Raw genomic sequence first — 15,919 nt, 5'->3', positions numbered from 1 at the left:
TAAGTGTTGGCGTTAGGAGTAGTGCTAAAATGACCTTCAGTGGTGGGTCAACGTTGTCAAACTTCTTACCTCACACAGTAGCAGGTCGGTGATGTGGAAGACCATGCAGAGGGGGAACTTGGCGGTGAAGAGTGTGAGGAACCACTGAGACGCATACATGTGGGCCTCCAGGCTCAGCTCCTGGAAGTGTGACCACAGGTCTGGGAGCTGCTCCTAGAGATAGGACAAGGGGAGAGTTCATTGCACAGTACCGAGTGTACAAAACATTAAGCGCATGACAGACTGACCAGGTGAATGATACGATCCCTTATCGATGTCACTTGCTGAATCAGTGTAGATGAAGGGGAGGAGACGGGTTAAAGGATTTCTTTTAAAGCCTTGAGACAATTGAGACATGGATTGTGTATATGTGCCATTCAGAGGGTGAATGGGCAAGACAAAAAGATTTAAGCGCTTTTGAACGGGGTATGATAGTAGGTGCCAGGCACATCGGTTTGTGTCAAGAACTGCAACGCTACTGGGTTTTTCACGCTCATCAGTTTCCCGTGTATATCTAGAATGGTCCACCACCCAAAGGACATCCAGTCAATTTGAAACAAAAAAAACTGTTGGAAGCATTGTGGTCAACATGGGCCAGCATCCCTGTGGAACGCTTTCGACACCTTGTAGAGTAAATGTCCCGACAAATTGAGGCTGTTCTGAGGGCAAAAGGGTAAGTAAGAGTATATCACATATAGAGAGGAAAAAGTACTATATGTCAGTCAATCAATCAATGAGAGAGAAGACAGAAGAGCGCGAGAGAGAGAGAGAGAAGACAGAAGAGCGCGAGAGAGAGAGAAGACAGAAGAGAGCGAGGGAGAGAGAGAGCGAGAGAGATAAAGTTGGTCTTAAATGCCATGCCGAGCGTAGCTACGTCTGACTTTGGGATCAGATTTTAAACCTGATTTGATGCTTCATTATGATGGTTCCTAGGCAGCGCCAGTTACTAGGCTGTTACAGTCCTCATGGCAGTTCTAAACTTTGCGAGGCATGTCACTTCTCCCACCACGTCGCAAAGTCCACGGTCCATCACTATGCATGCACGTTTTCTAAAGCACAACTAGATAGATCCATAAAGAATGACCTGGATGGACCCGTAAAGAATGACCTGGATGGATCCGTAAAGAATGACCTGGAAGGACCCGTAAAGAATGACCTGGATGGACCCGTAAAGAATGAACTGGATGGACCCATAAAGAATGAACTGGATGGACCCATAAAAAAATGAACTGGATGGACCTATAAAGAATGAACTGGATGGACCCATAAAGAATGAACTGGATGGACCCATAAAGAATGACCTGGATGGACCCAAAAATAATTAACTGGATGGACCTATAAAGAATTACTGTGGGAATAAATACTGCTGAAGGACAAAAACATTGCAATAATAGGCTAACACATTTTAAGACATGTTTTCAAATGGTTGCTTAACGGAACTCCCAAAGTCCTCCAACCATACATTCTAAGCAATAATAGCCATGTGTGGTCAACGAGATGATAATTTCAGCACCGTTTGGATTGGGACAGCATGGGGACTTGTCTTGATAAATCAATGTCAGATTTTTGTGTTCACTGAATCTCCATTTAGATATTTGGTTACAATTAGACAGGGAAAATGTTAGCTAGCTAAGTTGAGGTGCGTATTCATCATCATTAGTCTAGTTTGTTAATCTATTAGCAGGACTGATCAGAACATTTAGCTAGCATGTTATGTAGCGTAGTAGTCGATTATTTTACTCTTCACTCGCATAGTAGTCTAGGCCTTCTCCCCGACCAAAAGACTGTGACTTGTCAGATAATCAATCAATGTGATTTTGTTTCACTGAATCTCTGTATAATTGGTTAATTGGTCTCTGGTTGGGCAAATAAGTGGCGGTGCAACTCTATTTGTTTACTTATCTATCACTGATCAGAAACATTTAGCATGCTAATCATGCTAAGTGTGTGTTTGTCAGCTTCTGCATGTGTGCGAGCGTTTGTGTGTGTGTGTATGTATGTATGTGCAATCGTGCAGATTCGTGGACCAAACACTCCTTCATCAACTCAAACACAAAGCCAATAACACTTCAAAACCCAGCCCAGTGTGAAAATCTTGGGTGGAAATGTAACGAGGAAATGTAAGAAGAGCAGGGTTGGAGGAAACTGTGAGTATGTCCCAAATGACACACGATTCACAATATCAGGGGTAGGCAACCCTGGCCCTGGAGGGGCCGCGGGCACTTCGTTTTATTTATTGAACCGACCTGGAAGACCAGGTGTGTTGAATTTAGGCAAACCACTGAACTGATCAGTTCGCTCAGTTGGTCAGGTGTAGTGTCTAGTTGGAACAAAATCCTGCAGTACCTGCAGCACTCCAGGAACAGGGTTAGCTACCCCTGCCCGAAATAGTTGGATGCAGACACTCTTTGCTGTGAACACTGGCTTCCTTCCATCTGTATGCCAACCCTTAGCGATCAATGCTCATACTCCTTAGCCTTGGGTGCTTGTCAATACTAACACAGTGCAGCTTGGTGCTGAAAAAAGCCTACTTAGGAGGCTAAAGTGGATTTCAGTACCAAATTAAACTCCAATTCAATGCACTTACAAGAATAGAGTCAGTCAGTGTTCCTAATAAGGTGCATCGACCTTACTCAAATAAAAGTGAAGGTCACCTGGTAAAATAGTACTTTAATAAAAGTATTTGGTTTTAAATATACTGAAGTATCAAAAGTAAATGTATTTGCTAAAATATAAGTAGTAAAAGTATAAATAATTTCAAATTCTTTATAATAAGCAAACCAGACTGCACCATTTTTGTGTTAAAAAAAAGTATTTACGGATAGCCAGTGGAACACTTCTACTCTCTGACATGGGTGTCAAAATGTATGGAGTAAAAAGTACTTTATTTTCTTTAGGAATGTAGGGAAGCAAAAGTAAAAGTAGTCCAACAATTTTTTTTATTTTTAAGTACAGATACCCCATAAAACTACTTAAGTAGTACTTTAAAGTATTTTTTTACTTAAGTACTTTACATCACTGTGCTGATGACGTGCGCACATACACACACACTAAGATAAGAATGCTAACCTGAAGCAGTCGTTCTAGCTGGTAGAACTTGCAGTGCAGGTCCTCAAAGTTCTTCTTGTAGAGCTCCCTCAGGCCGTACTCATACATGATCTTCACCAGCACACAGAATGCCTGCTCCTCAGGCATCTACAGCCACAGGACAAACAGAACCAGAGGAGGGTTAGCTAGAATATGAAAAGCGGGGTGACGGAAGATGTGTAAGAAACGGGAGGTCAAGTTGTTTCCTTCTATTCCTTGACTTATTTGATTTTAGAAATTAAACAAGAAGTCAAAAGTTTGGACACACCCACTCATTCAAGGTCTTTTATTTATAAAAAAATAAAAAATCAACTTTGTAGAATAATAGTGAAGACATCAATACTATGAAATAACACATATGGAATCATGTAGTAACCAAAAAGTGTTAAATCAAAATATGTTATATTTTATATTCTTCAAAGTAGCCACCCTTTGCCTTGACAGCTTTGCACACTCTTGGCATTCTCTCAACCAGCTTCACCTGGAATTATTTTCCAACAGTCTTGAAGGAGTTCCCACATATGCTGAGCACTTGTTGGCTATTTTTCCTTCACTCTTGTGGTCCAACTCATCCCAAACCATCTCAATTGGGGTTGAGTTTGGGTGATTGTGGAAGCCAGGTCATCTGATGCAGCACTCCATCACTCAGTAGCCCTTACACAGCCTGGAGGTGTGTTTTGGGTCATTGTCCTGTTGAAAAACAAATGATAGTCCCACTAAGCGCATACCAGATGGGATGGCGTATCGTTGCAGAATGCTGTGGTAGCCATGCTGGTTAAGTGTGCCTTGAATTCCACATAATTCACTGACAGTGTCACTAGCAAAGCACCCCCACACCATCACATCTACTCTTCCATGCTTCACGATGGGAACCACACATGCAGAGATCATCCGTTCACCTACTCTGCGTCCCACAAAGACACGGCGGTTGGAACCCCAAATCGCAAATTTGGACTCATCAGACCAAACGACAGATGTCCACCGGTTTAATGTCCATTGCTCATGTTGTGGCCCAAGCAAGTCTCTTCTTCTTATTGGTGTCCTTTAGTAGTGGTATCTTTGCAGCAATTTGATTCACGCATTCTCCTCTGAACAGTCAATGTTGAGATGTGTCTGTTACTTGAACACTGAAGCATTTATTTGGGCAGCGATTTCTGAGGCTGGTAAGTCGAATGAATGTATCCTCTGCAACAAAGGTAAATCTGGGTCTTCCTTTCCTGTGACCGTCCTCATGAGAGCCAGTTTCATCATAGCGCTTGATGGTTTTTGCGACTGCACTTCAAGAAATGTCAAAGTTCTTGAAATGTTCATGATTGACTGACCTTCATGTCTTAAAGTAATGATGGACTGTTGTTTCTCTTTGCTTATTTGAGCTGTTCTTGTCATAATATGGACTTGGTCTTTTACCAAATAGGGCTATCTTCTGTATGCCACCTCTACCTTGTCACAACACAACTGATTGGCTCAAACGCATTAAGGAACAAAATTCCACAAATTAACTTTTAAAAAGGCACACCTGTTAATTTAAATGCATTCCAGGTGACTACCTCATGAAGCTGGTTGAGAGAATGCCAAGAGTGTGCAAAGCTGTCATCAAGGCAAAGGGTGGCTACTTTGAAGAATCTCAAATATAAAATATATTTTGATTTGTTTAACATGTTTTAGGTGATTACAATGTAGAAAAAAGTAAAAAATAAATAAAAACCCTGGAATGAGTAGGCATGTCCAAACTGTAGTTAAGATAAATATAATGTCGACATTTAATCTCTAAGGCTTTTCTCAATAAACAATGCACTGCCACAAACATAAGTAGGATAAATTCTTGGTGGAATTTATTGTCACTTGAAAGTGTTGTCTGTCTGTGGATTAAAGAGGGACGTTTCCTCCAAACATTCTTTGTCCCACTTGGGAATAGTTGGGAGACGGTTGGAGCAAAAGAGGAGAGTGAGAGAGGGACTTAAACAGAAAGGAGGATGAGGTGTGTGAGTAAGAGAAGCAAGGTGAGAATCTGGTGGGTTTGAAAAAAAAGCCAGAAGGTGGGAGTGTCAGTGTGAAATACACGGGGTGTGATTATGTCCACCCCCCTCGTCAATGTGTGAGAGCGAGAGCAAAAGAGAGAATGTGCGTGAGAGAAATACACCCACCCACACAGAGCAGTGGGTATTTAATCTGGGTGACAGTGTGTGTGTCCTGGGCTGAGACAGGCGCAGCCATTAATATTCCTGACACTTCCCCTGCCTCCCAAAGGGGATCTCCCCCCCTCCTTCTCTCCCTCCATTTCTTCTTTATTACTCATCCTCTCTGCACTTGTCCCTCTCCACATTTCTCAATCCATCTCTTTCTCTCTCCCCCTCCTTCCCACCTCCCTCTCTCTCACGTCGTCTCTCCTTCACCCCTCTCTCTTTTTTCCAGTCATCCTCCTGTCAGATTTACTAGCCTGTTGTTTACCTATTCACTCCTCCCTCTGCTCAACCAAAACTTTCCTTCATTCCCTGTCCATTGTTCTCACTATCAGTCCTAATACAGGCTGTTAATAAGTGCACTCAGGATAAGTGCAATATTTTCACAGAGCCAATTCAACACTTAAAAAAAAAAAGTGTCTTTGTAGATTTTTGTTGGAACTGTTTGGGTAGACTTCAGTCTCAACTCGTCTCTGCGGTTCCATAGACATTGTATTGACATTTGATCCCCCACATACATGCAGTAGTAGTACAGCAGCCAGGAAGGACTGTCCCTGACAGTAGCCAATCTCCTCATCGTAGACTGAATAGGCCTGGAACACAGAGCGGAGAGGGGACAATGTTAGGCAATAGGTACTTCATATCAAACAATGAACAAGAAACGGTGTGTGTGCGTACGTGCGTGCGTGTCTTTGTATAGCATGCATGTAACATACTGAACAAGTTATTTGTAAAAAATGTGACACTAAATGTTTACTGTAAATTCCCAAATCTCTGGCATTCAACAGGCATTTCAGTGTTTCAGAGAGAAAGTCCTTTTGACATGTTAAGGTGTTCCGTTTGTTGTTTGTGTTTTCAACTTGCTCAACCTGTGCAGTTTCACAGTTCTAGACAAAAACAGAGTATACGAAACATTAAGAACGCCTTAATAATATTGTGTTGCACCCCCCTCCTTTGCCCTCAGAACAGCCTCAATTTGTCGGGGCATGGACTCTACAAGGTGTTGAAAGCGTTCCACAGGGATGCTGGCCCATGTTGACTCTAATTGTTAACATGTTGTGTCAAGTTGGCTGGCTGTCCTTTGGGTGGTGGACCATTTTTCATACACACGGGAAATGTGAAAAACCCAGAAGCGTTGCAGTTCTTGACACAAACCGGTGCGCCTGGCACCTACTACCATACCTCGTTCAAAGGCACTTAAATCTTTTGTCTTGCCCATTCACCCTCTGAATGGCACACATACACAATCAATGTCTCAATTGTCTCGATGATTAAACATCCTTCTTTAACCTGCCTCCTCCCCCATTCAACTACACTGATAGAAATAATCAACATTTTCAAATGAATAGATTTGGTAGACATTGCCATTATTTTGACCTCCCCACAGTTCATTGGAAGAAGAAGTGTAAAGTAACATACTGTGCCTTCAAAAAGTATTCACACCCCTCGACTTCTTCCACATTTTGTTGTGTTATAACGTGGGATTAAAACATATTTAATTGTCATTTTTTGCCAACGATTTACACAAATTACGCTAATGTCGAAGTGTACGAAAAATTCTAAAATGTGTAAAACAAAATATGAAAAATAAACACTAATATATCTGGATTTCATAAGTATTCCACCCCATGAGTTAATACATGTTAGAATCACCTTTGACAGCGATAACAGCTGTGAGTCTTTCTGGGTAAGTCTAAGAGCCTTGCACAGCTGGATTGTACAATATCAAGAAACATTCTTTAAAAAGATATTCAAGCTATGTCAAGTTGGTTGTCGATCATTGCTAGACAGCCCTTTTCAAGTCTTGCCATAGATTTTCAAGCCGATTTCATTCAAAACTGTAACTAGGCCACTCAGGAAAATTCAATGTAGTCATGGTAAGCAACTCCACTGTATATTTGGACATGTGTTTTAGGTTATTGTCCTGCTGAAAGGTGAATGTGTCTCCCAGTGTCTGCTGTAAGGCAGACTGAACCCAGTTTTCCTCTAGGACTCTAAGCAGTTTTGAAGCTAATTTCCTGCAATTCTATGCATTTTGCCATGGTTTATGTTGTGTTCCTCTGCTCAAACATACAATCAACGTGCTCCGAATTACTTTTTTGTGTGTTTTTTGTGTGTGATTCTCCCCGGCTGCCCAGCTTTTATTTGATTGTTAATTCTCAAAGATATTATTTAAAAAAATATATACAGTGCATTCGGGAAGTGTTGACTTTTTCCACATTTTGTTACGTTACACCCGTATTCTAAAATGGATAAAATAAAATATGACAAAGCAAAAACATTTTTTTTTAAAGAATTTGCAAATTAATAAAAAAGGAAATTGAAATATCACATTTACAAGTATTCAGACCCTTTACTCAGTACTCTGTTTTAGCACATTTGGCAGCGATTACAGACTCAAGCCTTCTTGGGTATGTTGCTACAAGCTTGGCACACCTGTATTTGGGGAGTCCCATTCTTCTCTGCAGACCCTCTCAAGCTCTGTCAGGTTGGATGGGGAGAGTCGCTGCACAGTTATTTTCAGGTTTGTCCAGAGATGTTCGACCGGGTTCAAGTCCAGGCTCTGGCTGGGCCACTCAAGGACATTCAGAAACGTGTCCAGAAGCCACTCCTGCGTTGTATTGACTGTGTGCTTAGGGTCATTGTCCTGTTGGAAGGTGAACCGTCGCCCCAGCCTGAGGTCCGGAAGGCACTGGAGCAGGTTTTCATCTAGGATCGCTCTGTACTTTGCTCTGTTCATCTTTCCCTTGATCTTGATGAGTCTATCACCCACTGAAAAATCACCACAGCATGATGCTGCCACCACCATGCTTCACCAAAGGGATGGTGCCAAGTTTCCTCCAGATGTTCAATCTTGGTTTCATCAGACCAGAGAATCTTGTTTCTCATGGTCAGAGTCCTTAAGACGCCTTTTGGCAAACTCCAAGCGGGCTGTCATAGGCCTTTTACTGAGGAGTGGCTTCCGTCTGGCCACTCCACTATAAAGGCCTGATTGGTGGAGTGCTGCAGAGATGGTTGTCCTTCTGGAAGGTTCTCCCATCTCCACAGAGGAACTCTGGAGCTTTGTCAGAGTGAGCATCGCGTTCTTGGTCACCTCCCTGAGCAAGGCCCTTCCCCCAGGATTGCTCAGTTTGACTGGGCAGCCAGCTCTAGGAAGAGTCTTGGTGGTTCCAGACTACTACCATTTAAGAATAATGGAGGGCACTGTGTGCTTGGGGACCTTCAATGCTGCAGACATTTTTTGGTACCCTTCCACAGATCTGTGCCTCGTCACAATCCTGTCTTGGAGTTCTACGGACAATCCCTTTGACCTCATGGCTTGATTTTTGCTCTGACATGCACTGTCAACTATAGGACCTTATATAGACAGGTGTGCCATTCCAAATCATGTCCAATCAATTGAATTTACCACAGGTGGACTCCAATCAAGTTGTAAAAACATCTCAAGGATGATATCACTCCAGTGCAAATTGCTAAATTGTAATTACTTCGCCACTATTTATTTATTGCCTTACCTCCTTACTTCATTTGCACACACTGAATACAGATTTTTATTTTGTGTTATTGACTGTGCGATTGTTTATCCCATGTGTAACTGTGTTGTTTTTGTTGCACTGCTTTGCTTTATCTTGGCCAGGTCGCAACTGGCCTACCTGGTTAATAAATAAAATAAAATAAAGATCAATGGAAACAGGAGGCACCTGAGCTCAATTTCGAGTCTCATAGCAACAGATCTGAATACTTATGTAAATAAGGTACTTTTGTTTTTATTTTTAATTACATTTGCAAACATTTCTAAAAACCTGTTTTCCCTTTGTCATTATGGGGTATTGTGTGTAGATTGATGAGGAACATGATTTATTTAATCTTTGAGAGTAAGGCTGTAACATAACAAAATGTGGAAAAAGTCAAGGGGTCTGAATACTTTCCGAATGCACTGTATATATTTAAATATATATTTTCTGCATGCTTTCTATCTGGTTTTGGTCATTTAAGTTGATAGTGAAACTGTTCTTCCATCTCAAATTAATATTTAGACGGCCCACCTAAGAATTTTATATACAGACAAAATACCTATAATTATCTCCATTGACTGTAATTTCAGCCATATTAACCGGATAGTTAGATTTTGGCAAGTCTTATCTTCCCCCCCCCCAGTCAGATGAACAGGAACAGCTAGCATGCCAACTGTTCCTTCAGACTTCCAGTCATTACGCTAACACTAGTTAGCATTGGCTCGTGAAACTACCTCTAACTTACTGGACACAGAGAAAGCAACATAAAAATGTTATCCAAGATCGTATTATGTGGCAGCTAGCGATATTAATAATAATAAATAATATATATATTTTTTTATAAACAAAATCAGACCCCCTGCAGTACCCAGTTCAAAAATCTCTGGCCTAGACTATATAGTATAACCAGCTGTCACACTGATAGTACATGTTGAGATGGGAGATGAACAGCATAGAAAGCATATTTCCTGAGGAGACTGCCTCGGCCCTCCCTTTTCTTGCTGAAACCCTTTCGGGACTGTCTTTGCCTGAGCGACTTTAATCTGGCTGTGCCAATCAAGAGATGGAAAGCTACGCAAAGCCCTGTTTTCAAAGGGCAGATTTAACAACAGAGGGAGAAGGGGGGCAGAGAGAGAGAGAGAGAGATGGCTCCCTGCACAAGTCTTCTTAAAAGAACAGCAGTTGGTAAGCAGTTGGCGTAACACCCTCCTAAAATCTATTGTCGTCTTTTACTGTAGGGAAAGACGACAATATGTACTTAGGTTACATCTCATAACACTCTATTCTACAAAATAGTGCACTACTATTTGACTCTTCTGCCCTACTAGTGCATTGGGGTCTACATAACCATGTCCTAAGCGTGACATAATGGAATACAAAAGCTGCTACGTAACTACTCGTACCATCAAAGGGCCCGATTCAGAATTGAGATAAGCATTCATTGATGTCAATTGGAGCCTTGCACGAAAATTGAAGTTGAGCAACCATACCTATCTAAAGTTAGAACACCGCTCGTAGTGTATAAAGGGTTGCCGTCAGTTGTCATCATGACCATTCATGCCATGTAGTGGCATAATTATTGGCGTTAACGGCTAACCTTGGCGTTAACGGCTAACCTTAACAAAATGGATTGAAATCGACATTTCCATGCATCTTGCTTGCTGTAACAAGCTTTACAAGGGTATCTTGAATCGCCCTCCATTGCTTTTAATATGAAAATGAAATATGGGCTTTTCACCAATTCAATTGGTTTTCTGCTTGGCAAAGAATTCACATGAAAGTGTAATTACATTTTAGTCATTAGCAGACAACCTTATCCAGATCGACTTAGAGGAGCAATTATAGCTTAGAGCCTTGCTCAAGGGCACACCAACAGATTGTTCACCTTGTAAGCTCGAGGATTCGAACCAGCAACCTTTCGGTTACTGGCCCAGCGCTCTTAACCGCTACGCTTAACTGCCACCCCCGGAGCTATACCTCGCCAGGCTGTCTCGGGATAGAGAAAAGTTTGATGGAGTGTCCCCATTCGGATGGGGGTGGCCGATAGGCAACATCCCTATTTGTCAGTCGGACCAATTTTTTATTTTGATTTAACTAGGCAAGTCAGTTCAGAACAAATTCTTATATACAATGATGGCCTAGGAACAGTGGGTACAACCAATCACGTGATGGGGAGAATGCTGGAGAATTTGACCTAATGTTCACATTGTCACCCTGTTGTTTCCTCTATACCTGGGCCTGTACTCATAAAACGTGCTGATCTACGATCAGTTTTAGCCTTTTAGATCGTAATGAATAAAAAAAATTGGGACATGGGGGGCTGTAGAACAGCCTGCAGCTGTGTTTCTTTTTTTTCCATACTCGCCCTGACCCCAATCCTTCACAAGGACATCACAGGTACATTGAACTCACCTAAAATAAAACACTTTAGGAAGAAAATGGGAGACAAAAGTGTGTCTCTTCAGGATGTAGCCAACCTTATCAAGAGGCAATCTACATGTATTTGCATACAAATGAGAGCCTGGCACTCAACTGGCCTAGATGGTAACAGAGGATGATGAGGCTTTCTGACACTCAACATTTGCTCCACAGCATGCTTCTGTGTTGTCTGAAAAACGACATGTGGGACACACGTAGCTTCATTCTGGACTCGTAAAAACATACATTGGATTTGTGTAGCTTGTTTCCGAACTCTAAAAGCAAGTCACAAAGTCCGCTTCCGCATCTGTGCGTCCCAATATGTTTTACTATGGCAACTTGGTGTGCACAGTATTGTGTGGTTTGTGTTTGCTTGTACATTTCAGTTTATAATTTATAGTTCTGCGCAGACCTGGGTTCAAATAGTATTTGAAATCTTTCAAATACATTGAAAGTAAGATCTAGCCTGCTTGGAGTGCTGGATGAATGGGGTTTGCAGTTTGGGGACTTTTCTATTGGTCTATTAAGCAAGTCAAGCTCAATCAAGCACAGATTAAGTATTTGCAATGATTTTCAATAGTATTTGAACCCGGGTCTGGGTCTGTGTACTTATTTATTCGTATCCAAGTTTAACATACAAGGTAGGCTGTTAGCTGCTCTGGCGAGTGATCCTGGATAGATTTAGTGGTACAGAAACATCGAAACAGCTATCCCCACCCACTGGCCTGACTCATACTCATATCTTTCCTGTCTCCTCTTCACTACCAAACCCTAAGAAAACAACAAAATACAGAAAAGATCCACAAACAAATCTTTTTTTGTTTTGTTTTAAAGAGTGCCATCCATCCGTACCTTACAGATCTTGTAAAGGGAATCCTGCCCGTCTCCATCAGTGTCTTTGAAGTAGTCGTGAGCGGGGAACGTCCGGTGGATGTCTCTGGTGATCACACCGTCCTGGGCAGAGTCCTGCAACACACAACACAAGGACTGTTTTATGCCTTTATACGCTTAAGGCTACATTCACCTACCACATAAGAAATAGAACTCGGTGTGACCCCACAAACCGCTTTACACAGATGCACGTGCACCACACATTCGCATGTACGAAGAAAGGCACGGCTTCCATTGGTGTCAAAGCAGATCAGCTTCAACAGACTAGCGAGCTGTTCCAGTCATTCAGTAGAGACAACCAGAATCATAGTCAAAGAGAGGAACTTTGACTATTGGACACAATTGATCTAAAATCAACCATATCGCGTGTGTTATTCAAATATCTACAGTACGCACAAGGAAAACATCCTCTGAGGAACAACCTGAGCGAGCAAGAGAGAACGAGAGAGAGGGAGCGGACCAAAGAGGAGAAAGAGAGAGATAATGATATTTTCTGGTGTTCAGAACGTTTGCTGTGTGAGCGTCGCCCGGTGGTGTCCCATTCCACTCAGCTGCTGCAGCTTGGGCTTCTAATCTGCAGCACAGCACTTCCTCCAGGATGACTGGCGGCCTGGCATTTTCACACTACCCACTGTGAGCTGCAGATAAAACAGGCCCCGGCACCCTGACGGCTCTGACTGCTGTGCCTGTGTGTGTGTGAGATGGACTGTGCGCTTATACACGTGCGTGTGACAGAGTGCTCGAGAAAGAACGAGGAAAATACACTGTCGTTCTCATTCGCCCTCTCTGTAGCTCACTTGTGTACCACAGAAGACAGACTGCCAGACAGGCCAGCCTTTGCAGGTTTGAGAGGCGCGCGAGTCAAAACAAATGTGCAGATTGACGTTCATTGTCATGAGTCTTGCCCCGGAGGCAGAACGGAGCGGTTTCTGCTAGATGGGCTAGCTGCAAAGTCAATATCGTACAAATTCATTTTCATGGGTTGAGCTTTTTGGTATTCATTTAAGGTTAGGGCAAGGCATTAGGGTTAGCAGTATAGTTAAGGTTTAAAATCAGATTTCATGACTTCGTGGCTGTGCCAGCTAGTGACCACTCTGCAGAGCTGCCTCCAGTATATGAGTCATCTCAATAAATGCCAACCTGCAACAAACGCACTGAAGTAAATGACACTCAATTGTGTGTAATGGAGTTAAAGTGGAGGAAGGCACTGCTGATTGCGCATTTTGTCGATTCCCTCGTTCTCCATCACTAACAGAAAGCGTATTTATTTGGGCTTGATCTCCCTCTCCCCCTCTCTCTTTAGCTCTTTGTTAGAAGTGGGGAATTGGGGTCTTTTTCAATCAAAGCCGGTCTCCAGCATTTCCAGGATGAGGTACAATTTCCCCAAATGATCTGATTAAAGAGCAATTTTATATTAACATACCCTTGAGTTTCCTTTTGTGTCTCACTAAGTGTTCAGCTAAATACATTAATTCAATAATTCCTTCTTCCAGTGGGAAAAGAACGATATTTCAGACAATTCTCAGAGGCCCAGTCATAGCAGGGTTGGATTTCATAAGACTCTGGGCCATGATTTGCAGTGACTATATTGAGCCTTTAAGAGCCAATGGAGTCACAGCAGGCCAAAAGGTCAAATGTCAAACGGTTGTCAGCAGCAGTGCCACAGGGGAACATTCGGTCTTCACCCCCCTCATCATGGGAAAAAACAACAGAGAAACTGTATCAACCCAATAGGACTGGGCACAGCCTGGCATCACCAACACACAGGCTAAAATTAAATTCAGCTCACATTAGGTAGATGTTGCCCATAACCCCAGACCGAGAATCAGAATACAGCCTAATGAAGCCTTATAATACATTATAACAGTTCATACATGTTTATGCCAAGTTCTAAAGTATTGTATGATACCTGCAGGCTTTAAGTAAAGTGTTGCTCAAGGAGTACTGGGTTAGGACACCGCTGTGTTTCAGCTGTTTCTGCCCAGCTAATGCTAATTGGATGTGTGTAGCTAGTAGCTTTCTCCATATATCGGGCCAATACGCTAAGAACAGTTTAGGGGGCAACTGATTCATTTCATTTCAGGAAGCAAACAACGACAGACAGTTGAAGGGCTTGACTGTCGCTGCCAGCCTGGCACACAACAACCTGTAACGCTTTAACGAGATTGGACACGAGGAGGGGGAGGTATGACAATGCATTATGGGTAGGTTGGAACTAAACATTTGATATGCTTTCATTACAAGCGCAAACACCAAAGAGATGATAATAATATGAGCGTAATAATAGCGTAGATACTAGCATGCACATGTACTCGCATGCACATGAAACATACAAGCACTCTGTCGCTCAACAACCCACCCTCCCACGCCACTATTTAAGCAGTCCAATAATTAAACAAAGTGCAGCACCATGACAACATCAATCTGGGTCTGGAGGAATCTCGTTGACAGGGCCAGTTGTAAACAGTTTGATTAAATTAACGGCGCATGTCACTACTAATTAAAAGCGTCATTAGTCAACTAATGGCAGTAAATAAGGCTACAGTAGGTCTCCTCTCTCTGAGTCACTCTTCAGATGAGCTACCCCCTCCGATACAAAGTCCTTGGTGTCTCTGAATCCGTGCCACTGGCTTGTCATCCCTGCACTCGAAGAAAGGGAGCGATAAAAGGGAGAGCCGTCAGGATGTGGTGAGGCTGGATTCGGGTGCGTGCACACTTGTGCATTGGTCAAATGATATTGGCAATGTGTACAATATACATGTGAGATGTGTGGGCATATATTATGTATGTGTATGTGCACGCTCACATGAGAGCATGCACGAGTGTGTGCACCAAGGATTTATACACGCACACTAGATCACTGACAGGCAGCACAGCACGCCTCCATCTTGGCATTCCCTCACCATTGTCGACATTTTTTGGAAGCTCTAAATATGCATTTATTAATGTATATATTTATTTTAGCCACAGGTATTCTATTACAGATCCCTTAATATAATGAACTAGGCAAGTCTTAACTGACTTGCCTAGTTAAATAAAAGGTTAAATAAAAACTGCTTACTTTTAAATGGTATTATGTGAGCTAAAGATAAAAAATAAGAAATGAAAACATATATTTAGAAAATTCCTTCAAATACAATTTCTGGAAAGTTCTAATATTACTGTCCCCACTATAACAAACATACTAAAATACATGTCATGCTGTCCTTGAAATACTGCAGGATCCCATTCATTCCAATGGAGGACTGCTCCTACTGGGGAGTGCCAAGATGGCCGACCGGTGGCTTCAAAGCCTCTCACCGGCTAATACATAGCATCAGCAATCCAGAGTTTATATGCATCATTGGTGTGCATGTGTGTGTTCTTCATCACTTCAAAAGAGGGGGCCATTTTCCTGAAGCTGCTTAGTGCAGGACTTATTTCATCAGTCGATTCAAAGGGCTTGGAGTCGGGCCTTTGTCTAAATGATCCGTGGGTCGGCGGAAAGTACAGTAGAACGCAGGTGGTGGTGCTACCGATTCGCTTCCGTCATACTCGCACTGGATACTGTACTGGATGGTTATGGTAGGAACACTTTGTGGCACTATGGGTGACCTAGATTTACCAGGGGCTCAAAGACAACCCCTCCCCCACACAATCTTATCATAAAGAGAACATTCAGGTTTCTCGAGACACAGACACACACACTAACACCCCCTTCCACCCACTCGTCATAACAGTTTCACACAAGGTCAGAAGCCCAACGAACCACGTTACGCTACATGACATAATAAATATGCAGGAATTTAA

At 42.4% G+C, this 15,919-nt stretch overlaps 1 protein-coding gene across 1 annotated transcript in view; it reads right to left on the bottom strand.

The window, feature by feature from the left end:
- The window catches only part of LOC115108124 (rab GTPase-activating protein 1-like), a 159,670-nt gene that overhangs the window by 34,945 nt on the left and 108,806 nt on the right, over positions 1–15,919 (bottom strand). The window contains exons 14-17 of the mRNA XM_029632116.2: positions 12,092–12,205; positions 5,825–5,899; positions 3,109–3,234; positions 70–213 (exon numbers count right to left, since the gene is read on the bottom strand). Of these exons, the coding sequence (XP_029487976.1) occupies positions 70–213; positions 3,109–3,234; positions 5,825–5,899; positions 12,092–12,205 (459 nt within the window). The remainder of the gene's footprint in view (positions 1–69; positions 214–3,108; positions 3,235–5,824; positions 5,900–12,091; positions 12,206–15,919) is intronic.

Source organism: Oncorhynchus nerka, linkage group LG24 (genome assembly GCF_034236695.1).
Source record: "Oncorhynchus nerka isolate Pitt River linkage group LG24, Oner_Uvic_2.0, whole genome shotgun sequence".
NCBI classification, from domain to species: domain Eukaryota; kingdom Metazoa; phylum Chordata; class Actinopteri; order Salmoniformes; family Salmonidae; genus Oncorhynchus; species Oncorhynchus nerka.
This window is presented reverse-complemented; position numbering and strand designations above follow the sequence as displayed.